Source organism: Corythoichthys intestinalis, chromosome 14, assembly GCF_030265065.1.
Source record: "Corythoichthys intestinalis isolate RoL2023-P3 chromosome 14, ASM3026506v1, whole genome shotgun sequence".
Lineage (NCBI taxonomy): Eukaryota > Metazoa > Chordata > Actinopteri > Syngnathiformes > Syngnathidae > Corythoichthys > Corythoichthys intestinalis.
In genome coordinates, this window is record NC_080408.1 from 36595321 (window position 1) to 36619854 (window position 24534).

Here is a 24534-nt window from a genome sequence, read left to right on the forward strand (position 1 = left end):
GGTTGAAAAACACTGGGCAAAGCTACTAACCGAGCATATATCTTGTAAGTTTATTTTTTGTTGTTGTTGCTGACACTGCGTTTCCGGGTCATCAACATGTCTTGCCCCCCTGCCACAAAAGTCAAACTCCGCCTATGCCTTTAGATCGAGAATCTAGCAACTGAACGTAACTGCAAGGTTATTGCATGGAGTTATGCAATACCAGGTTACCACACCCCAGTAAATCATTCACAATGAGTAACATTCCTCCTGCCAGAGAAAACAGTCACACTTGTACAAAAACTTCACTTGATACTTTTATTATTCTAAAGCCACACACAATACAAGTGTTACAGTGAAGACATTCAGCCTGTTAGGTCCAATGTTCAATAAATTAAGTGTGTACTTTCAAGTGAGATGTTTAGAAAGTTCATAGGTAGATTTCCCACCAGCTAGCTTTTCTGCTACGTCCTTGTCAGTCGTACGTCGGTCGCTGAGTAAACGCCCTTGTGCCAACTTTCACTTCTTTAGCAGAATGTTCAATAATTGCTGCCGACGGCTGCTGCTGCCACACCCATTCAACATTCGACAATCCCAACTGCAACTGGAATGCACGTGCACAAATCTTGTATGGTTTAGAGCAAGTATAGTAGTCTAAAAAGGAATCATTTAAAGTAGGGTTTGACATCTGACGCCAGTCATTCATTAATTTTTCTTGTGTCAGTATTTGATTCCAATGAGAATCACTGAATTGAATAAGGGTATCTTATTTGAACTTATAATAGTTGACATCATGTTGCAGTTGTTTAGACAGCAACTAATAGACAATCAAATTATTATTGATTATATAATGCCCATCCCTACTTCAACATTTCCAGTTTAATGTTTCTTAGGTCACTGTATATCTTAGTTCATATTATTTGGTCATAGAAAAAAATATCAAAACTCTTTAAAAAAGACTCTGGAAACATTTAAACAAATATTAAACCTAACTTTGAACAGTGTGTCATTACTTACACATGGATTTAGTATGTAGAACTCAAAATACCTAAAGTTGTTCCCGAATATTACAAATACCCAAAGCCAGTCACTTACGACACATCATAGTTTCAGCTACCAGCAACCAGCAAAACCAAAAATGCAAAAGGGAAAATAAGCGCAACTTAAACACATATGTACAGCAAGGTTTCAGTGCTTAGGACTAAGGTACAGGCAGCAGAGATTAAAAAACAGAAAAAAAACAAATCAAAATTGACACAAAACCGTGACTCTGCTTCTTTCTCCCCTTTCTTTTCAGGTGGCACGTTGTAAGGTGCTGCATCCTGTGCACCAAAAAGGCAAAAGGCCATTATCTTCCAGCTTAGCTGTTCATGTCTGTTTGGAGACGGCCGCAAGATTTTTGAACTTGGGTCCAAGTGTATTTAAGAAGTCGAGGTTGTCATTGTTCCCGCCATCGTCACTGCAGCATCCGACCGAGCCAGCTGCCGAGCCCACCCCTTCGAAGCCGTATTGGTGGATAATGTCATCCGCATATCGTCCATCCTCCTCGCCTCCGAAATAGGTTAGTTTCTGGAAGCAAATTCAAAACTCTTACAAAAGCCCCAAAATCATAAAAATTTAACTCAACGCCAAAATGTTTCCTTATCCAATCATCTGTTATATGTGTGGCCACAGATTAAAATGTGGCATTTTGATTGATATTCACAGATTAATTTTTCTAATTTTGTTAATCTCAGAAGACTTCATTCTGTCCAATAATGCTATTTGCTGTCGAATGAAAGTGAATTCCTAGCGTCTTTAATGCAAGGGATGTGAATGTCCAAATCCGCAAATTGAATTTTATCGTATATCTCACCATAACTTGCATAACCATGTGTTGGCGGCATTCTGGTGTGCACCAAAAGAAAACAAAAAAACAAATATAGGTAAAACTTTCATATCATCAACCAATATTCATGCTAGTTGTCATAGATACACAGGTTTGGTCATGTGACATTCACAGCCCGACCCTTCCACTTCACAGGTGTGGTGACTCTAATACTGGTTGACAGCAGAGAGGTGTATTGGACAAAATGGCAGCTTGAACACAATACAAATCAGAATTCTCTGTTTTGTAAATACGTAATAATATTCTTGCCCCCTTTTTCATTCTTTCTTTCATTTATTCATGCATCATAGACTTCACGATTAGTTGACGGGAAACGTGGCGCGGGGCCAATCCGTAGGAAACCTATTTTTAAAAACTTTTTTCAAAAAGTTTTTAAAAATAGAAAAAATATTTTCAAAACCAAAGCCGCTAGTGACCTAAAACCAAAACAGGCATCTTCCTTAGGTATATATGAGTCTCCATGAGCAGCGGCATCAAAAAGTCGTTCCCCAATAAAATCCCGATTAATTATTTTTATATAAGTATAACAAAACTTAAAATTGCTTTAAAAGTTTACAACAGCTAATAAATCACTCAATTTTCACATCAGAAACTTAATACTTGAGGAAAGCATGCAAAAACATCTTAATTTTCCCTAACAAAAACAAATTTTGCATTTTTCTACATACAATCATAACTTACATACAGTAGGTTGAATTCCAATGTCACTATTGCATCAGCACGTCTTGCCGGCTATCTGGCCTTGGCCATTTTTTGATTGAAATGTTACATAAAATAAAACACGTAAAAGATGGGGGGGAAAAATTGTATGGATGCAGAAATTATTTATTATGATTATTTGAATGTAAAGTTACTCTATTATGTATGGATACAAAATCCAAGATGGTGGCCATCACAGAAAAAGAGCTTTTTAAGTTGAAAATTCTTGTAAACAAATGCGTAAATCCCGGAATTTCGATAGATATAAATGTAAAACAGTCTAGATTCTTGGTTAAAAGCAAAAAAACGGGCAGTTATCATTCATCTTAAGTAAATATTTCAAGCTAAAGTTACGCTCATTTTTTCCCTTTCATTTTATTTTTTTTCACGTTTCAAAGTGCATGCATGGTGCTATTTTAAATAATAATTACCTTAAATCCTCGACCAAAACACTCTTGAGACATTCCTGCCTGCTTGTATGCCCTAAGACTTTCGTCCCGTTTCTACCTAAATCCAGCGCAGCGTGTTTGAATTTATCGCAGTGAAAGCTGGCACGAGATTCTGCCTGGCCCGGCCCCCTAAAGGAAGCATTGGCGCAATGTCTGTTGGAGCTGTCTCGTCAACTGACTGAAATCTACGCATTCATTTACTCATTCATCTTCCTTATCCTCATGAGGGTCAAGGGGACCTTTTTCATTAACTGTGAAAGTATACATTTATCAACCAATTTAATTGATCTTTCACAAAACTCCGCCTCCTAATCGGCTATCGACCAATCATACATCTACAGTACGAGACCGTTGTAAAGGAGCAAGCTCCGTCAAGCTTTCCTAATTGATTTATTTGGTGGTTTTGTGATAAATGTTGAACCTTTAAGTGTTGAACCTGTATGCTTTTGCGTCAATTGCTTGCTAAAGTTTTTTTGTTTTGTTTTTTTTTTTCAAATTTTTTCAATTTTACCCTTCCGCCATTTCATATTGTAAACCCTTTAGCCTAAATCTGGAGGATGTTGTGCTGGAATTACTCCAAAATAAATAGCTTGCTATATTTTCAGTATAACCCTCATGCCACTGTATTTAGTAAACCCTTTTGCCTTAATCTGTTGCACTGGTTTTGCTCCAAAATAAATCACTTAAAACGCTCCGGTATACAGTATACTGTACGTCCGCCTGCGATGGCTGTGCCCTTAGAGTGACAAAGCTTGTATGATTAGCAACCGTAACTAAGGGGGGCAGAATTTTTGCAAAAGGTTAATTTATGTGAACAAACATTTCTTATTTTGCTCCAGCCTGTCTCTCAGCAAATCCTCCTGTAATAATATTCAAGACGTAAAATTTATCAATTCCACTTGGACTCTAACTGAATCTTGTTATTTTGTTTTTGTTGTTTGACCTACTAATGCATTTGATATAACTCACTAATATTACACCATTATGACGCTAGTTCTTAAGGTTTTGTAGTTCGTTGGGCAAACAAGTCTGGAAACAATAACGAAAAGTAAAAAACAAAGACCGCAGCAACACATTGGGGAAAGGGAGGAGAGAGCTATGAAATAGTTTATTTTTGGAACAATGTACGCAGTTCAAATTTTCCGATTACCGTATTAACTATGAACTGAACTAGTTTATTTTAAAATTTGTGAACTTAACCTTGAACTTATAAATGGAACTTTCCCACACTGTCAATTGTACTTAATTGGTCTGACTACAAACATTGTTCTGTGTTCATTATCATTCTTGTCCGCACGCTGCTGTAGATCTTACCTGCAGCAAAAGCATAGACGATTAAAGATTGTCTAATTATGTGACATTACAGGCGTATCCATCCTTAATTACGCTTCATAGCCAAAGGTAGCTAGTGGAAATGACCTTAATTCAAATCAATTGGGAGTGAAAAATTTGTAGCAGTATATATAGGCATGTGCCGGTATTAGATTCTGATGGTATGATAAACTTCAGCAAAAACATCACAGTTTCACTGTATCGCAGTATTGCCATTACAGCTCTAAAATGTGTTACTCTGAGGTATCTGGGTTGAAAAAAAAATTTTTTTTTTTTACTTTTTTCCATTGAACAGGATTTTTATTTTTCGAAACATATTAGCAAATTGGAACATAAGTATAATGTGTAGTTAAAATAAGTTGTAAAAAATAACAAAAAATAATCAAAATATTCGAAATAAATTTAAAATAAATGTAGTCATTTAGGTGAATGTAAATCTAATGCCACAGCTCAACATTATTACCATCAGAACAAAAATAATTGAATTATTTTCCATAAAAAGCACGTGTGTATGACTTCTATCATTTATTTACACGATGCACACACTCTGTTTCTCAACACAGACAGTTGCCAGAGAGAAAAGACACATGTTTTACCACCACTAGACACACTAAATAGGCTGGAGTTAACTCTCGTAGCTGGTGGGAAACTTTCATGACAGTATTTACTAACCTTTAATTTTGTATAAATGCAAAATCATATTGGAGGTATTGCCTCCTCGGCAGCCACCCCGCGCAAACATGTTTTACATGTCGGTTGGCCCTCCTTTTAAGCCGCGGCTGTCTGTAACTTTTTTTGTAACCAAAGTATTCCCACACCAGCTATTTTGTTTTCTTTGATGGGGCGAAAAAGTTCAGGAGTGTCACCTCCTCCAGCCATTGTGTAGCACAGCTGACTCACTGACACTGGGCAACAACCGGTGGGGGAGGATTGAGCATTGCGGCTGCAAGCGAGGGATTTCTCCCTGCATTTTTTGGGACAAAAAAATAGCTAATACCGTAGGGACGATATGACGGAAAATTTTTGTGGTTTTGAAATCGTGACGTTTTCATATCACGGTATACCTTGAAACCGGTAATCGGCACATGTCTAAGAATATATATTGTTTATGTATTATTATTTACTTCTGTATTGTCAGTGCTTGCGTCGTCAGCCTAACAAACCAACTAACAACAGACATGGCACGTATATAAGGTAGCAAAACATTACCTGGTGCAAATAGCGTCCGTTTGTTTGCCAGGTATTGAGAAAGTTTGCGTCGTAGTTCATCCCTCCATTGAAGCGTTGCGTTCCATACTGGCTGTCATACTGGCCGGTGAAGAACTCAGTTTCCGTTGCACCAAAGCCGGTCTTGTAAATAGAAGTGTCTTGCCGTCCAATGGTGGAGCCCTTAATTTGCCAATCCTGATTCACTTCTGAGCCCTTTATGTCGCTGATGGGAACCTTAATAAGACTGGCATCCTGTTGAGGAAAAACAAATTAAAAGAACAAAAAAACGTTATAAAGTTATTCCTTTAGATAAGGGGTGCCCACTGCCCCCACCTTTTAATTGGCTAACCCACAATTTTAGATATACAGTGGGGCAAATAAGTATTTAGTCAACCACTAATTGTTCTCCCACTTGAAAATATTAGAGAGAGAGGCCTGTAATTGTCAACATGGGTAAACCTCAAACCGTAAACCCCAGAAAATCAAATTGTTTGATTTTTAAAGAATTTATTTGCAAATCATGGTGGAAAATAAGTATTTGGTCAATACCAAAAGTTCATCTCCATACTTTGTTATGTACCCTTTGTTGGCAATAACGGAGGCCCAAAATTTTCTGTAACTCTTTACAAGCTTTTCACACACTGTTGCTGGTATTTTGGCCTATTCCTCTATGCAGATCTACTCTAGAGCAGTGATGTTTTGGGGCTGTCGTTGGACAACACGGACTTTCAACTCCCTCCACAGATTTTCAATGGGGTTGAAATCTGGAGGCTGGCTAGGCCACTCCAGGACCTTGAAATGCTTCTTACGAAGCCACTCCTTTGTTGCCCTGGCTGTGTGTTTGGGATCATTGTCATGCTGAAATACCCCGCCAGGTCTCATCTTCAATGCCCTTGCTGATGGAAGGATAATTTCACTCAAAATCTCTCGATACATGGCCCCTTTCATTCTTTCCTTCAGATCAGTCAGATCAGATCAGTCGTTCTGGTCCCATTGCAGAAAAGCAGCCCCAAAGCATGATGTTTCCACCCCCATGCTGCACAGTGGGTGTGGTATTCTTCGGATGCAATTCAGTATTCTTTCTCATCCAAACACGAGAACCTGTGTTTCTACCAAAAAGTTCTATTTTGGTTTCATCTGAGGATAACACATTCTTCCAGTCCTCTTCTGGATCATCCAAATGCTCTCTAGCGAACCGCAGACGGGCCTGGACATGTACTGTCTTCAGCAGGGGGACACGTCTGGCAGTGCAGGATTTGAGTCCCTGGTGGCGCATTGTGTTACTGATAGTAGCCTTTGTTACTGTGGTCCCAGCTCTCTGTAGGTCATTCACTAGGTCCCCCCGTGTGGTTCTGGGATTTTTGCTCACCGTTCTTGTTATCATTTTGACGCCACGGGGTGAGATCTTGCATGGAGCCCCAGATCGAGGGAGATTATCAGTGGTCTTGAATAGGGATGGGAATCGAAATCCGATTCCAATTCGGAACCGGTTCCGAGTGTTTCGAGGCCTCGACATCACAATGAAAAAGCCTTAACGATCCCTTTAACGATTCCTAAATACGCGTATTGCGTCGTGACATGTGTTGTTGTCCAGACGCATCAAACTAGCATGGCGCCAAGAACCACTCGCTCCAAAGTTTGACTACACTTCACCAGGAAAGAGTGTGAAAATGAAAGGTTAGGACGGGTAAGCACGAGCATTGCAGCCATAAACATAACAATGACAGCACGTAGGTTCAAACGCTCGAAAGTGTGTCTTCACTTCACGAGGAAAAATTACAACAAAGCGACTTGCAGTCATTGCAAGGTGGAGATAACTGCATCGGGAGGGAATACGATTGCGCTGTCCTCACAGAGAGGCTAAGGCTCAGTCCTGGCTATAAAAATAAATCAATAAAAGTCCCGGCTATACAGCTAGCTAAACTCCCAAATGACGATGCAGAAGACGTTGGTATAATTTGCTGACTTTATTCAACCATCACCTGAAGAGTGAAACTAAGAATAGAAATGAAACAAATCAATTTCGTCCCCAATAACAAACTGGTTTGCATCAACGTAAATCAGCGATGATTAGCTGCTAATAACAGTATGGTTAGCATTCGTTCGCTAGCATTAGCACTAGAGCTGGGAATCTTTGGGCACCTAACGATTCGATTACGATTACGATTCAGAGGCTCCGATTCGATTATAAAACGATTATTGATGCACCCCACTCCTTTTTTTTTTTTTTTTTTTAATTTGTTTTGTACATTAGTTCCAAAATTGTTCAAAAATCCTCTCAGGCTAAACCAAACTACTATTTCAGTATCAAGTTAACATATAGCAGTAAACAAATATACAAAAAAAACAGTAAATAAAAAACTCCAGTCCCCATTCTATATCAGCAGCTTTAAACTACTTTCAATTAATTTAATGTTGTGAATCAACCGTTAAAGTTGTTAAAATTGCTCCTGTTATTCCATAATTTCTCTTTTGTCTACTTTCAACATGTGAAAGTTTTAAAACTATTTTAAAGATAGATTCAAGTCAATATTTTACCGATTTAGGAGTATTTTAGATAAAAAGTTAATTAGGTTCGCTTGGAAGGTTCGCAACAACAGCCTTGCAGGGAAGTGTACTGCTTTAAGATGGCGGCCGTTACTAACGCCCGCATCTAGTTTTTTGTAGATGTGCTGGTAACGATACCGAAGCTATAATGCATCTAGTCCTACATAAATTATATCTACCGTAACATAATGTGGCTTGTAGCAGCTTTTCGGCGGCAGTCAGGTATGTTGTTGTTTTTTTTTTTTTATCTCGTGGCATGAGTTGAGCTAGAGCCGTGAGTTGAGCATTGGCCTTACCCGAGGGGCCGGGTAATGAGAAGCATGATGTTTAGCTACTCTCGCTCCGTCCCTAATTGTACCGAAGACCGCGCGGCGCGCTGAGTGTGTCGTACTTCTGCTTTACTTGGCATATTTCAATAATCGGAATTTGGATGTTTGTGAATCGTTCTCGAATCTTCCACGGCCGAATCGCGAATAATCTAAGAATCGGAAATTTTGCACACCTCTAATTAGCACATCGTTCAAACCACTACACAACTGGATTTAAGTGTCCGATCGCGAGTGGAAACACAACAACAACAACACAAAAGATGATACATACAGGCGTTGCCTCTGTAGATATTAACATTAACAAAGAACGTAGGCTCGTAGAAGTGTTTCCCTCTCTCACTCACTTGGATGCGGCATTTCTTCTTTGGGTGTATGCGCGCTCCAGGAGTCCTCAAACTGCGGCTCGCGGCCCAAATACGGCCCGCCTCCACATTTGGTCCGGCCATTTTGATTTTTTTTTTTTTTTTCTCGATCGTGTTATTTATTTTCTGGCCTTTTCCTTGAAGAATTCTGAGAGGGTTATTTGGTTATTATCTATTTAATTAATAGTGTTTTTATTATTAATTATTATTATTATTATAAAGAATCCAGAAAGGGTTATTTGATTGTGGCTTTCTGAAAAACAATAATTTTTTACATTTATGCACTTCTGCAATCGTCACACTTTTTCTGTAACAAACTGACCCCGGCCCCTCATCAGAGAAGGGAAAAGTTATGTGGCCCTCACAGGAAAAAGTTTGGGGACCCCTGCTTTAACACATATTGCCAAAGGCAGAACAAAAACCTATCTGCCAATATATACCAATATTTTTTATTTCTATTAGATAAATGTTTCAGTAAAATGTTACACATTCTTGTGTATTTGCCACTTATTGCCACAGTTAACATTGAGGCTTTGGGCCTCTTTTGATCTCGTTGTGAGTTTGTAAGGTTGTGACTTCTGATTAAACAAACTCGATGCCAATCAAAACGTTTGTTCTTTTTCCCCAAATTAGAAACGATAAGAGAATCGATAAAGAATCGAATCGTTAAGCAATATCGATAATGGAATCGGAATCGTAAAAATCCTATCAATTCCCATCCCTAGTCTTGAATGTCTTCCATTTTCTAATAATTGCTCCCACAGTTGATCTCTTTACACCAAGCGTTTTACCTATTGCAGATTCAGTTTTCCTAGCCTGGTGCAGGTCTACAATTTTGATTCTGGTGTCCTTCGACAGCTCTTTGGTTTTAGCCATAGTGGAGTTTGGAGTGTGACTGACTGATATTGTGGACGGGTGTCTTTATACCGATAATGAGTTAGAACAGGTGCCATTAATACAGGTAACAAGTGGAGCCTCGTTAGACCTCGTTAGAAGAAGTTAGACCTCTTTGACAGCCAGAAATCTTGCTTTTTTTGTAGGTGACCAAATACTTATTTTCCACTCTAATTTGGAAATAAATTCTTTAAAAATCAAATAATGTGATTTTCTGTTTTTTTTCTTCCAGATTCTGTCTCTAATGGTTGAGGTTTACCCAGGTTGACAATTACAGGCCTCTCTAATCTTTTCAAGTAGGAGAGCTTGCACAATTGGTGGTTGACTAAATACTCATTTGCCCCACTGTATGTATATAATAGGGGTGAGACTTAAATTTTTAAAAACGTAATTAATTTGAGTGTGGTGGTCCTTGCCCACACTCCCCTCTTCTGGCTTTTATTGTTGTAACACTTCCTTTTTTATGTGGCATGAGTTCAAGCTTGGCAGGCTGGGTGTGGCAGACCTGGGAAAGCACCTGCAGCTCATCGCAATCAACACTGCTTTTAAGGAGCGGCCTGGGCAGCAAGCAGGTGCCAGTTGATTCTGCCAGTCAGCATTGGTACATCGGCCAACTACGCCTGTAGTTTTTGACGATTGTTTTTTTAACTCTTGATTAATCTTGTGGTTTTTTTGCCATCAGGACACCCACTCACCAAGCCTTCACAGCCATAGCCATTGTTCAATAAAAACCCTTCACTCCACTTCCGTTTCCTGGTCGTACTTTGGTCCCCATCAACTTTGCCGCGACATTGAGGCTGTGATATTAATCTTGATCAGTGTTTTTAATCTTACTGAAAAAAAGTAATTAATTATAGTTACAAATTACTTCTTCCAAAAAGTAATTGCGTTAGTAACTCAATTACCTGAATGTAAGAGTAATTAGTTACTTGGCAAAGTAATTGGTGATAATTACTTTTTTTTTCCCTCAAAAAAAAAAAAAAAAAAACATTGGCCACACTATGTGAAGGTTTTTGGTACAATTGGCCCGAGCCCAATTCTTTACCCTAATTTACCCTTTACCCTGAATCAACTGTTAAAAGTTGTTAAAATTGCTCCCATTATTGCATTTGTTCCCTTCTCTCTACTTTCGACATATGAAAGTTTTAAAACTGTTTAATCATTTAAAGATAGATTCAAGTCAAGATTTTGCCGATTTAGAAGTATTTTAGATAAAAAGTTACTTAGGTTCGCTAGGAAGGTTCTCTACAACAGAGCCGTCCTAAAAAGTCTACTGCTTTAAGATGGCGGCTGTCTACTAACGCATTTAGTGCCATGCAGTGTTGTTAATTTTACTTTAAAAAAGTAATTAATTACAGTTACAAATTACTTCTCCCAAAAAGTAATTGCGTTAGTAACTCAGTTACCTGAATGTAAGCGTAATTAGTTACTTGGCGAAGTAACTAGTGATATTTTTTTTTTCTCAAAAAAAAAAAAACTGGTCACACAATGTGAAGCTTAAAGGGTTTGGGGGACAATTGGCCCAAGCCCAATTCTTTACCCTCCACTTAACTAGACACAAGGGTATTGCGATAACTAGCTAGTAACCTTTGCTATGTGTGGAAGTCATTTAAAGTTGTAAATCAATCGTTAAAGTTGTTAAAATTTCTCCCGTTATTGCATTAGTTCCCTTCTGTCTACTTTAAGCATGTGTAAGTTTTAAAACTGTTTCATCATTTAAAGATAGATTTAAGTTAAGATTTTGCCGATTTAGGAGCATTTTAGATTAAAAAAAATTACTTAGGTTCGCTAGGAAGGATCTCTACATCAGGGCCTTCCTGAGAGGTCTACTGCTTTAAGATGGCGGCTGTTTACAAACTTATGTAGTCCTTAAAACATGTTGGCAATGCAGCAGTGTCTGTCATTTGCATCTAATTCTATAATATGATATCTACCGTGTCATGTGGGCGTAGTTTGTCGGCTATGGCTGCAGTCAGGTATTATTGGAGCCATCTAGCATCGCGGTTGCAACGGCGTCTTCCCCACTCCTGCTCTGCTCTCGTCCCCGTGAGTCCGTTTCTCTCAGACTTTTTTTAATTTAACCAACTTAGTAACGCATAGTAACGCACGCCTTTCCCGCCTCAGTAACGGTAACGGCGTTGCCAAGATGAGAAAAGTAATTAATTAGATTACTCATTACTGAAAAAAATAACGCCGTTAGTAACGCCGTTATATTGTAACGCCGTTATTAACAACACTGATCTTGATTAATCACATTATAGTCATATAGCAATATTTATCCCAAAAAGCTACATTTGAATTTGAAAGGACAGACAGACAGATCGATATACGTATTGGGCTCATCTTTGCCTTGATTGAGCTCACATTGAAGGAAACAACTCTTTTTGTTCCTTACCACTTCTTCCCCTGGGGCTTCTGTGTTCGACTTTATCAGGATTCCACCGCTGTCTGTTGTATCCTCTAAGATCTGCAGCTCTGGCTTTGTGGTACAGAAGCAGACGAGCAACAATACTGCAAGAGCAAAATGAGGTGTATTAGATGTCATTGCTGAATAAACAGTCCAAACTTGTCAACCAGTAAGTCACCATTCACAGACAGAAACCTCAGCACAAGCTTTGTTCGTTTACTAGTTTGTGGAAGCACTCGCAGGTAATGATTGTGTTTCACGGCCAGTGACTGCTATAGATGTCTAACATATTTATACTATTCATGTGTTGTGGACGTCTATGGTCTTTAATGGCAGTTAATGAGTTAAGAAACATTATTAGACTATTTATGCTATATTAGCTTACATTACTCTTCCATAAAATTTCTACTGTATGTTTCACACCAATGCACTATTTATATGGGCTGTGCAAGTACGTAAGAGAGGAACTGACATAGCAGCAGGAGGAGGAGCAGAGGCAATAGGAATGCCAGCCAACCCAGCGGTCCGAGCGAGGCTGACCAGGGCTTGGTCAGGCAGGCCCCGTTCCTGCACTGGCAGAGCCTGACATTTACTGTCTGGATTTTTCCATTGCCTTGCAGATCCTTGACCTCAACAGGAACATGGTGCACCTTCAACGGAAGGTCTTTCAGCTGGTTCAATGTAGCAGCAGTGTCTAAAGGGGAACCATGCAATGTATTAAGCCATGATGAGAGTATGTTGAATAAATAGATACAGTAGCTGAGGCTGATTGATCAGTACGGAAAGCAAGATATTACCATTGAATCTGGTCAAAGACCATTTGCCATCTTCGCTATTTGGCAGACTGAATGTGAAGGGGCCTTTGAATGGTGCCTCATCAGCATCTTCAGCCACAAGCAGTGTAGAGCCAAGTTCACCTTCCTTCTCACACACCACTCTCTCAGCAGGCGGGATAATCGGTACGTTGTCATTCACATCTTCCACCTGAATTATGACAGTTCCCGTACCAGTCTTGGAAGCTGAAACATATCGAATCGATCACGCTAAAAAACGTCATATATTTGTCGGTTCATAAAAAAATATTTGGGCACAGAGCCAGGTTTTCTGTGAGTCACAGTCAATCAGGTCAGACAACGCGAGGGCGTAAGTAGCATAGACAGATACTGCTGAGGAGAGGGCGGAGTTGGCGCTCCTCAAAACCTCAGACAGAAACAAAAAACACCAAAAGGAACAGACAGGGCAAACATTATCTGCAATGCCTTGACGTAGAGATGCCTTCCATAACGAACTTGTCTGACTGACTGGTTGCTTGCATCAATAGACATGTAAAGTGTTTCGGTATTTTAACAGAATTGTATTAGAGTTTCATCCTGAAAATTCAGACAGCCAACTATCCTTAACATTTTGTAAGACATACTTGCGTCAACAGCTCTCATGGAGATGTTGTAAATGTCATCCTTGACAAAATGTGACTCTCTGTCAATGGTGTTTGCCACTCTCAGCTCTCCTGTGTTCCGATCCACATTGATCCAACCAGCAGGGTCCATGACCTTGTAATACCTGGAAGAAGGTTTAAAAACTCCTTGTCAGTAAAACATTCATTAGCAAGTATTGTCAAGTAACGGGAAAGAAACGCTTACTTAATGCCGTCACTGCTCTTGGTTTCTGGGTCTATAGCTTTGTAAATTCCAATGGAAGTGCCGTTTGGCGTGTTCTCTTTCACTTTGAGCCGAATGGTTGGTGCCGTGAATTCAGGGCCTTCATCAATATCGCGAACGGCCAAGTCCACAGGGACAATCTGCCACTTTGCCGTGGTACCGGTCAGTTCAGGTTCGTTGCGCGCCATAATTTCCAGCCTCATTTTGGGGGTTTTCTCAAAATTTAATGGCTGGAGAGACAAAAAAAACTCTTATGATTAACTTACTTCTCGTGGCGCTACTTCCAAGTGAAAGTTGACTCACCTTTGAGACGTATAGAAGCCCCTCATTTGTTTTGGGGTCAGTCTCCATTCGGAAGTTTCCATTTTCGTTTCCCTTAGTGACAATGAATTTAGAGCTCCAGTTGGGTGTGTCTTTCAAATCCTTGTCTTCAACAGGAATTCGGAGAATTAGTTTGTTGATTTCATTCTCATTGGCAGTGGCTTGATACTGCAGGGTGAAAAGATGATAATATGACAATTACTGATCACATTCTGAAAATCCAGAAACTCATTTAAGATGTTGGCGGCTATTGATGGCAATGAGCATCCTACTTCAACACCTTGTATATGATCTTCACGTTGAGAAACTTGATATTTCCCGCCATTTTCTCCACAACTAAAATGCTGTTTAAATTGATCAATCAATTACCAATTCCTGTGTGAAGGTCGGCGGGTTGTCGTTGATGTCATTCAAGGTGATGGTTGCTGTGCCAGTGGTGAACAAACCATTGGCTGCGCCGTCCATATCTTTGATTTGCATAATCACGCTATACTTGTCTTTGACCTGATGAAAGAAGATTCCACACATTTCATACAAGATAAAGCTGACGTCAGTCAAATAGATAATGGCTATACTGGTCATCACCTCTCTATCTAATGTGTTGGTAGCTGTGGTGATGACACCAGTTGTTGGGTGAATTGCAAATTGCCCCAATTCGGATAACAGGGAATATCGGATCTTGACATGATCGGTGCCCGGTTGGTCTCTGTCAGTGGCGTTCACCTTTCCAATTATTGTCCCTGTGGTGTAAAATGTAAAAACAGGTTATTGATTGTTGATAACACTATGCAATTAACAACCCAGAATGGTGGGTTTGTCATGTTACCCACCTACTTTGCTCTTCTCGAGCACAGAAAATTGCAACTGCCCTTGAAACTGTGGCGCATTGTCATTCTGATCGTCTACATTCACAAAGACACCTAAAGGATCATCGGTTTCCTTACGTGTTGTTCTGTCAAAGACCCTGGCTATCAACTGTAAAGAAAAAGGGCAAGTAAAACAATTGATTGGTTGAGCTATTCAAACATAGTTAACTCAATGGCTGCCAGTGACAGCAACAGATATCCAATCTATTTGAAACTCGGAGGGGCTAACCATGGGTAATCACTCCCAGCTTCCATTTAAAATGGACTGGATGTCCATTGCCGTCAATGGCAGCGAATGAGTGAATTTCATTGTTAGATGGACAGATAAAAGGAAACAACATATATTTATTCTTACAGAAAGGCAAAAAGGTGCTTGATGTTTTGGAGAGGTTTTTTTTTTTTCAATTTAACATGAAGCCTATTACCGGTAGTCATATTTCAAACCATGCACTCCTTGTGAACATGCAATATTGGTAAAATAAATTCAATTTTACAGAAATATCTTAAAAAAATAAAAAGCAAACTCACAGCAAACTGCGGGTACTCCTCACGATCAACTGGTTTAAGCACAGTCAACATTCCACTGTCGCTGTCAAATCTAAACACTCCCACTGGATGCTTGTCGTAACCGGGCCCCGTGAGAGTGTAGTAAACCCGATGCACTGCTTCAGTGTCTGACACAAGCTGCAAACCAAACCAAAGACGAGAACATTAATATAACTTTTACCAAGGCAAATATTTTCCTGTCCATTCATTGCTGAAATTAAGTGTTTTATGTAATGTGGTTGGATGGCAACAATTCAGTAATTTGTGATAACTTTCCTTGTCAAGTCAGTTCAACAGGGCAAATCCAAACAAACAACTCATTCGGGGTTCAAAATGTGTATCTCTGCTATCAAAAGTCATTTTAATTCAGACAAAAATACTGCAATGAGGACCAGAGTGATACCTCTGAAATCTGTGACCTTCAAAGACAAGACGAGAACAATCATAAACTAAGACTTTGAATGACAGGTGTTTTAATTAAATATAAAATAAATTTCAAACTCTTTGTAATTAGTGTGTTGTACTTGAAGAAGGAAGCAGTCCATTCTAGATGTGTACACCGCTTTTGATAAGATTTGGACTATAACATAGTATTATATTACTCTTTTATGTAATCGTTTGTGTTGTGTGTGTTAAGCCCAGTACAAGAAAGCTCTTCCCTTTTTATCTTAAAGCTGCTGAGACAATCATAAAAAGTCAATGACAAACACACACACGAGCATACACGTGCATGTATGTCTACTGTAAGTGTGAGTCACAGTGTTGAAATAATTGTCCCAAGTTACTGTGACGAATGAGAAACTGTTTTATGGCACCTAATTTACAACATGAGACATGTAATCATGTGTTGTTTCCTACAACTGAAATAAAAACAATATCAGCGTTTACAAAGGTAACAACATTGAGTTTCGACTGGCTGAGGTATCCTGGAAGTTTAAATAGTCTTGAAATAGAAATGCAATTTCTAATTGTTTTGCAAGTCATGTAGGTCAATAGCAGTGTTGTTAATCTTATTTTAAAAAGTAATTAATTACAGTTACAAATTACTTCTCCCAAAAAGTAATTGAGTTAGTAACTCAGTTACTTCAACGTATGAGTGATTTTTTACTCAGCAAAATAACTGATCTTACTTTTCATGTTCTACACGTTATTACATGATCCATTCTATAACGTCTTTCACATCAACTATGTTTATATTAACTGATTGAAATGAACTGTTTTTTTCATTCCAAAAAAAACATACGTAGATCGCCCATTTTACATTGTCTTAAATTTCACCTATATGAGAGTGTAATTTAATTGTATACAAATTTTTAAATGCTGTGAGAAAAAAGCCTTTTTGTTTCTCCTGTTGTACTGAACCCGTAAAAAACCGTGACCCCCGTACCGATGTACGTACTGAACCGTGACTATGTGTACCGTCACATCCTCAATATATATACCGTAAATTTATTTTTCAATATACAAGTGAAGCTCTGAATCTCTTCCCTCTTCTATCTTTGCTCTAATTGTTTTGATTTTTTTTTAAATCACACAAGTTTAAAGATACGTCATTCAAGAAAATTTAAGGGCAAGTGCCTATTTTTGGTAATAAAAACAAATTATTATTATATTGTAGCATCTACAAGGACAACATCCACTTGGTGACGATAATGCATACTGAACAGGAAAAAAGTCCATTATTTTTACTTTGCGTTGCAAAGATTGGAAATGTAATTAATTAGATCACTCACTACTAACAAAAATAACGCTGTTATACTCTAACACCGTTATTAATGACACTGGCCAATAGATACAGCACATATTTGTGTTACAGTGCAGTTGTACACCAATGTTACAATAGTACTCTGACTATCATTTAAAAATCCTAATATGGACAGATTATGCATCATAATTCAATCATCATCAAGTGTTTTAATGAACACAAATACACAAATACACACAAATAGTGCTAGACACGTTTTGCCATTTGTAACAGTAAAGAAGAATTCAATATTCAATTCATCTTTTTTGGGAAACTACCAGTTACTTTTATCAGAAGTCAATAAAAGAACATTTAATAATTCAACTGTTTTTCTTTCCGTTCAATAATGTAAGTAAATAACTACAAACTCATTTTATAATAAAGACATAATCATCCACTTTACTATGTCCTTTAGTTACTTTGTAAAACGGTCATTTGATATTACAGAACGAGCACCAATAATTGTTGGTACTGTTTCTGTAACAGCATTTCAACATATGTGTATTAATCATTTCAGGAGTGAGGAGGGTTTACCTGAGCCTTAAAATGAATGGCACATACATTGAAAAAAACCACATGTCAAGCAGGATTTTGTGACAACAAACGAGCATTGTGTGCCTACTTATGGCCAATAAAGAACATTTTACCTTGACAATTGGCAATCTTATTTAAAAACTAATATATATATTTGAAAATTATGCATCCATTTTGGATCCTAAGCCTTGGTTGGTAAAGCCAGCATTGGTGTGTGGTGTTTCTGTTGTTATGACTGATGAATTACCAAATAAAAAAGTGTATATCGAATTACATATGTGGTCAAATGCTTAGTGAGTAATGTATGTTTTAATTCAATTACCCTTTCAATGTCTCTTGGATAGGGGCCGGGGTCATTCTCCAGGATATTGAAGGGTGGAGGGCTCCAGCGTCTTTTGAACCGTTGCAGAACTTCATTAGGCTGCACACATTTTAAATACAGTAAATTACAGTACACCAACAACAAACAATTTATTACTGTGTTTAAGTTCATGAAACAATTTGGCGTGCTAAATGTTTTCTTTCAATGAACAGCATTATCAAAACGAGTATCGTATTTAATTTAGATTTTTGTTCTTTCACGCATGATTCACTTCAGAGTCTGCGCATTAACTCATTGGCTGCCTTTGACGACGGAGCTTGATGTCCAATCCATTTAAACTAGGAGTGTTTGGCAGGGAATTGGACGTCTAGCGCTGTCAATAGCATCAAAAGATATACTATAAGCCGCAACCTAGCAAATTTGATACGAAAACAGCATTTGCTCCTAGATAAGCCGCACTAGACTATAAGCTGCAGCTGCCCTCACTGTATTATGCGATATTTACACCAAAAGATATTAACCGGTAGCACTCTATTTGACAGCGACATCATACGACTGTCATAAGACCAAATGAACCGTGATGAAGCTTTAAACCAATTGGCTGCAAAGCTTCATTGCTTCAAGAAGCCTCATTTGGCCATCACTGCTCCTTTAGGGGAGACAGTCAAACTCTGCTGCCATCTGTTTTCAACACTGTTGTCGTCCAACATGCCTCCTACCATGCATTGCAGCGCTACAGATGTAAATTTCAATCAAAATTCATGTTCTGCGCTAATTATTTCTTCAGTTACTGTTCCAACTGTTTCATTAATTGTTAGTTATGGTATTTGGTAACACTTCATGGTATTTGGTAACACTTTATTTGACAGTGGCGTCATAAGACTGTCATAAGACCATCATAACTATGACATGACACTGCCATGAGCATTAGTGAATGCTTATGACATCAAATGATCTCACTTTTGAATGGATGTAAAATATCCGAGCTGGATATAATTGGAGTTAGTGACATAATTTGCCGGATGACACTATGGCTCCGTTCATACTACAGGTCTTAATGCACAAATCCGATTTTTTCGTGTTTTTCCGACTCAAGTGAGGCATTAACTTGACGGTCTGAACGTGACAAGTTGCATAGAATTGGACCATTTCAGATACGATCTGGGTCACTTTCGTATGTGTTTCAAATCCGATCTGGGCCACATTTTTCCAGACTGTCGCGGCAGTCTGTACTGTCCAGTCTCTCAAATCGGAATTCATGCAGCATATACGGCATCAAAAAGTCAGAGAGACGCTACGGTAACGGTGCAGCTGTGCGTTATTAGCGCCTAGCTTGCCTTGAACACGGCTTTTTAGGACGGGTCGGACTTGACAACAGTCATAAAAAAATGGGTTGAGGATAAGCCTGAGAAGGATCAGTTTTCTGTCTGCTCCATATAAGCAATATTTCAACATTGCTTACACGGCCGAGAGTCGGGGCAAACTCCCCATGTGTGTGTGACATTAGGGTGGTCCTTATTTTTCAACTTTCAAATACTCATGCTCTCACCCCACCAACATGTTACAATCAATGTAAAAATAATTAGGAAAAATTTTTTTTGAGATTAGAGAATATTTAGAGGTTGCTCAAGAAGTTTAAAAAATATTGTCATTTTTCTGTATTTTTGAGTTTTGTAAGATGTATTGTGTGACAGATTATGGTATTTTGTATCATACATTTATGTTGAAATTGACTTGGCTATTCTTAAAAACACAGCCGTGAATTAATATTGATTCATGTTTGTCACATTCAGTGGTTTTATCCAGTCAGGAATCCATGATGAATGAGCTAGCGTCACTGACTGGTTCCGAAGACAACACAGAAGATGATAGTGATGACGAGTGCTATTTTGCCCCAGCATGTGCTTCCAGTGGGTCCAACCTCTGGTCCTGATGTTCAGATTTTCAAAAGGTTTCAGAAGCACTGGGAGTACATTGACCGCACAGATTTCAGGCCGGCTGTGACAACTGATGATAATGATTTGATTGCAGACATCAAAGATGATACCACTGATTTTGTCATGAAACACCTCGACTGTTTTCAACCAAGAGATGATTACAGAGAGCTCCTGGAACTCGTCATAATTTTTCTCGGCGGTAGTCCTCCTCGTGGTGTTCATTTCAGGATTCCTGGAGCTATACATCATGCACGCTGGATGGCGAAGGCATTGTATGCGCTCAAGATTTATCTATTTCGAGAACAGTTCAAGCTCACTGCTCATGAAAACAAAGGCATTCGTGATGTTTGTGTGTTCATCGTCCGATTGAACGTCCGAGTCTGGTTCACTGCTCCTGATGCCGTCTCTGCTCCTTGTCATGATTTGTGGTTTTTGCAAAGTTTGAAGATGTATGAGGACATCAACCCAGCAATTTCCAAAGCTGCAGTCAGTAAGTTTTCAGGACACCTTTGGTATTTAAGTGAAGAGTTGGTAGCGTTGGCCCTCTTCGACCCAGCAGTAGCCAATGATACAAAGAGAGCCATGGTGGAAGCTATGTTGGAGGAAGGATCTGCTTCTGATAGTTTGCCAAAAGGTCCAAAGCGCATAAAAGCTGCCAAGAAGTCCATCCAGGAAATGTCCCTTGTGGGGTGTGTGAACCGAAACACCAAGATTTTCTTCACAAATTTGGACATAGCTGCAGAATTTCTCCAGGCTGAACCAGAAACATGGGACTCCCGAGACGACTTCAAGGCAGCATCTTCCATCGTGCACAGTCCGAAGGTTGTTAACGATTTAGCTGAAAGGGGAGTGGCACTCATCGAAGAGTACAATCCTTTGTTAACTAATGATGAGGAACAGAAACAATACTTGCTGCAAGTCGTACAGGACCACAGGAAGAGATTCCCCGATGCAAAAAAGGCCACACTGCTCCAGACTAGTGAAATCAATAAATAATCATCAGTCACTGATAGTGAACCTTTTGTATGTTGCCATACTTTTTAGTTTATTAATCAGTCAAAATATCTTGACAATAGTTTGGTTCAAATCAATTTGTTTCTTGTTTTGAAGCACTCCTCACAGTTTTGCACTAGCTGTGAACCTGAGGACACCAGCGGTATTCTGTAACAATGACTGTAATCATAAGGCGGTTGCAAATTAGGTTTATGATTCCACAAATATACATGTAACCATGTGTTGTTTGTATTATGCTTTAATTTTTAGATTTGTATCTGGTGTATGCATTGTGAAGTTTCACTACATTCAGTTGATAATAAAGAAATTGAAAGCATTTTTTCCAAAATAACCGATAACGGTAACATTTCTAAAAATACGAACATTTTGGAAATTTCAAAGGCTGTGAGCAACCTCAAAATATTGCATAATTACTTTGAAAATTTGCACAGTTTACTTTTTTTTATTTCCTAACACATTGAGGAGGTGAGAGTTGAACATTTCCCCCCCAAAAAATTTGACCCCATATAAGGACCACCCTAGTGTGACATGCACAGACAATGCGTGCATGCTATCGATCCATATACTTTGAATATAAGCCTAAACTGGGATTATTTATGTCTGTTATTTGTGTCCTCTTTTTAAAAAGCAAAATATGATATCCCTGAATTTACGGATGACAGCCAGCATGTGTGGTCATTTGTTTTGATGCTTCTGCGCATGCGGGTCGTCTTGTTCAGCGCATGTCGGACTGCGAATTAGTGCGCATGCGTAATACTTGAATGGTCTCAATGGACAAAGGCAGTCTGAACGGGCACGCCGAAAAAAACGATATGACAAAAAATCGGATTTGTGCATTAATACCTGTAGTATGAACCTAGCCTAAATGTCAACTGTCATATGCATTCATTAATGCTCATGATAGTGTCATGTCATAAAAATGATGGTCTTATGGCAGCTGTCAAAAAAAGTGATACCTATTAACCCAAATAAATCAACAAATAAGACACACTGGACTATAAGCCGCAGGATTCAAAATGATGGGGAAAAGTAGCAGCTTATAGTCCGGAAATTACGGTAAGTATAGTAGGTGAATCAGTAGCCTGCTTCCCTTCCAAAAGTATATTTTACCAAAGTATCTGTACTTATTGGTGTTGCTTTTGTACCTTTCTGCTCATGAGGGGGTTGGCGATGAGTTCGACGTTCATCTGCATCTGCTGCCCGTCTCTGCGCTCAACCAGCACGAAGAAAGTTCTGCCTTTGGCCAAGACCTCAACGTTCCTTTTAGCCGTCACCGAGCCATTGGACCAAACTCTGAAAGCACTGTCGTTGGAAGTGACGCTCTCACAGCTCGCCACATTGACTAAAACACACGAAAAGGCAAAACATAAGTGACATTTTTTTAACTGAACAAATAATGGACCGGTTTGTTCATTATAAAATAAATACCTCTTGTTATCTCGTATCCGGCTGGGATATATTGCGGCACAGGGACGTAGATCAAGCTCGGGACAAAGCACGACTCGACTCCAGCCAGGATCTAAAGTTACACGGCGTTAGTGTCAAATATCACAATTGACTGAAAAGTTCCTGTTTACACTTTCTATGTCCACTAAAAACCTGTTTGGACTCACCAGCGCTAGGCAGACGTTGAAAATGACAGCGTTCGCCATTTTTAAACACGGTTATGCACCTTGCCCCAAGCTGAATGTAGTCCTCCAACCAACACAAAACGAAAAATAAGTTGAAAGCGTTCCCGTGGTGATTGGGGAGCCAAAATAAATAAGAGAAAAGAAATCCTGCTGCTTCTCCTAAACCTCCATGGCACCTTTTGCGCTCGCGGTCTCCCTCGCTGCTGGCGGTGTGTCAATAATCCAGACACACCTTGAACGCCCCACCCAAAGGCTGAGCCTCCCCAGCAGGCTCCAGAGTGCAACCAAGACAAGACGACTGAAAATTCCTCCAAATTTTGCCAACTATAATATCGTCCAGCAGGCGGAGCCTTTTCACCAATGGTCCTTATCATTTTTACACTAATTTTTGAGATTTTTAGAAAGTGATTGCATAATGTCGCGCATAATGGCTCATAAAGGTTTATGTTTTAAACACTAATTATGCTGTTCCATAGCTGTAAATGTAATGCATGCCTTTGAGGGAGAATATGAAGGTTTTTTTGTGCATCTTGCCTCACCACAATTGTCCCTTCTACTTGTTTTTCTAGTGTATCCGGTCTGTGGAAGTTTTCCCAAGTCTGCACAGATGAACGACCTCTGCGTGCCCCTCCTCTTTCCCTCAACACAAGCTCCTCGGTTAGTGCTGCAGGAATGTGAAATAAATGAGCCTGGCAAGGGGCGGCCATCTTCCCACTCACTATCTCTGAAAACTATTTGCAAAGAAGACTAAAAAAAAAAAAAAAAAAGGGTCAAATAGTGGTCAACAACATTTCAGGCATGTGTCCTCAAGTGTGAACTTTGCAGAGAGAGACAAAAAATTACGTGAAGATGAATGTGTGTGGGGGACTACTTTTTTTGTACATACAGGAAAGGTGAGAAAAATGTCAGGAAGATTGCAGTGAGTCATGGGCGTGTATGCAACACGAGGAAACCGCCCAGGGCTGGGAGCCATAACAGTAAACGCAAAACAGACTCAGCAAATAGTATTGTCACTCCCAGAACGAAAGTGACTTATGAGCCACACTCAAGCTGGGACGTGTGCATGGACGTGTATATTAACTTCACCAATCTTGAACTCTTCACTTTGAGTGACAAAGTAAAAAATGAATCACTTTCCCTGTGAATTTCACTGTTTCAGTAAAGTTCTTTGGAAAGTGAGGAACAGTGTGTAGTAAAGTTGTTAGAAATAGGTTTCATTTGTAAGCATTAGTCAGGAAAAATATGAAACTATGACACTAAAGTGCTGATCCAAGTCATGAATTTTGTGTAATATACGGTGTAAACATAATCACAGTTCAGGTTAGGGTTTGAATGTTTGCTTTGGGCCACGAGTTTGGAGTTTCCATTGTTTTTCCCCCCGAGGTTCTCCGACTTCCTTGACCCCGACTCACGATCAAAGTCAGCTGGGATCGGCTCCAGATATGAATGAATGGGGTTGAAAAAGGAACTTTACTCTCACTACTACCTAACCCGAACTACAGTACTTGACTCCCTGACTGCTGTTTGTCAGGAAAATGCGGGCAGGCAGGTGGACCCAAATGCAGCGAAAGGGAGGCGAGGCAAATGAATGGTTGCCTGGCACGGCCAGACTGTTCTCCCTGTGTTTTTCAAACACTGAGAGTATATTAACGGCCTCTCGAGCAAGTACAAAATCAATCGACAAATCAGATTCGTTTATTTGCGTGACGTGTTCTTAACGTGCAACGTCACTCTTCTGCGTCGGAAGTCGTCTCCACAACAACACAGATGGCGAACAGGAGAGCCGAGAATATGTTCCAATTCACGGTAAAATCAGTTTTAAATTACCAAAAATGCATAGACACAAGTCATTGACAACAGTCTGTC

General features: G+C 39.3%; 2 protein-coding genes across 2 annotated transcripts in view; one reads left to right on the top strand and one right to left on the bottom strand.

Annotated features, from left to right (window-relative positions):
* Positions 1-283: 283 nt before the first annotated feature.
* dsc2l (desmocollin 2 like) lies at positions 284-22926 on the bottom strand. Its single transcript, XM_057858397.1, has 16 exons — positions 22651-22926; positions 22466-22556; positions 22183-22379; positions 18087-18185; positions 15469-15624; positions 14905-15049; positions 14660-14814; positions 14444-14578; positions 14057-14242; positions 13736-13983; positions 13513-13655; positions 12893-13114; positions 12568-12789; positions 12084-12199; positions 5557-5808; positions 284-1548 (listed from the first exon to the last, which is right to left on the bottom strand). The coding sequence occupies exons 1-16, from the start codon at positions 22687-22689 to the stop codon at positions 1348-1350; spliced, it is 2607 nt and encodes an 868-aa protein (XP_057714380.1). The 5' UTR covers positions 22690-22926; the 3' UTR covers positions 284-1347.
* LOC130930437 (uncharacterized) overlaps positions 19634-24534 on the top strand; it is a 90484-nt gene continuing 85583 nt past the window's right edge. Inside the window, exon 1 of the mRNA XM_057858402.1 lies at positions 19634-21560. Within this exon, the coding sequence (XP_057714385.1) occupies positions 19952-21019 (1068 nt within the window). The 5' untranslated portion in view covers positions 19634-19951 and the 3' untranslated portion in view covers positions 21020-21560. The remainder of the gene's footprint in view (positions 21561-24534) is intronic.

Bases quoted from the DNA above. Each gene is read 5' to 3' on its own strand.
- dsc2l (XM_057858397.1), bottom strand. From the start codon at position 22,689: ATGGCGAACGCTGTCATTTTCAACGTCTGCCTAGCGCTG. The intron at 18,186-22,182 runs GTACAAAAGCAA...AAATGTGTGCAG, and splicing joins ACCCCCTCATGAGCAGAAAG to CCTAATGAAGTTCTGCAACG. The intron at 15,050-15,468 runs GTGAGTTTGCTT...TTTTCTTTACAG, and splicing joins AGGAGTACCCGCAGTTTGCT to TTGATAGCCAGGGTCTTTGA.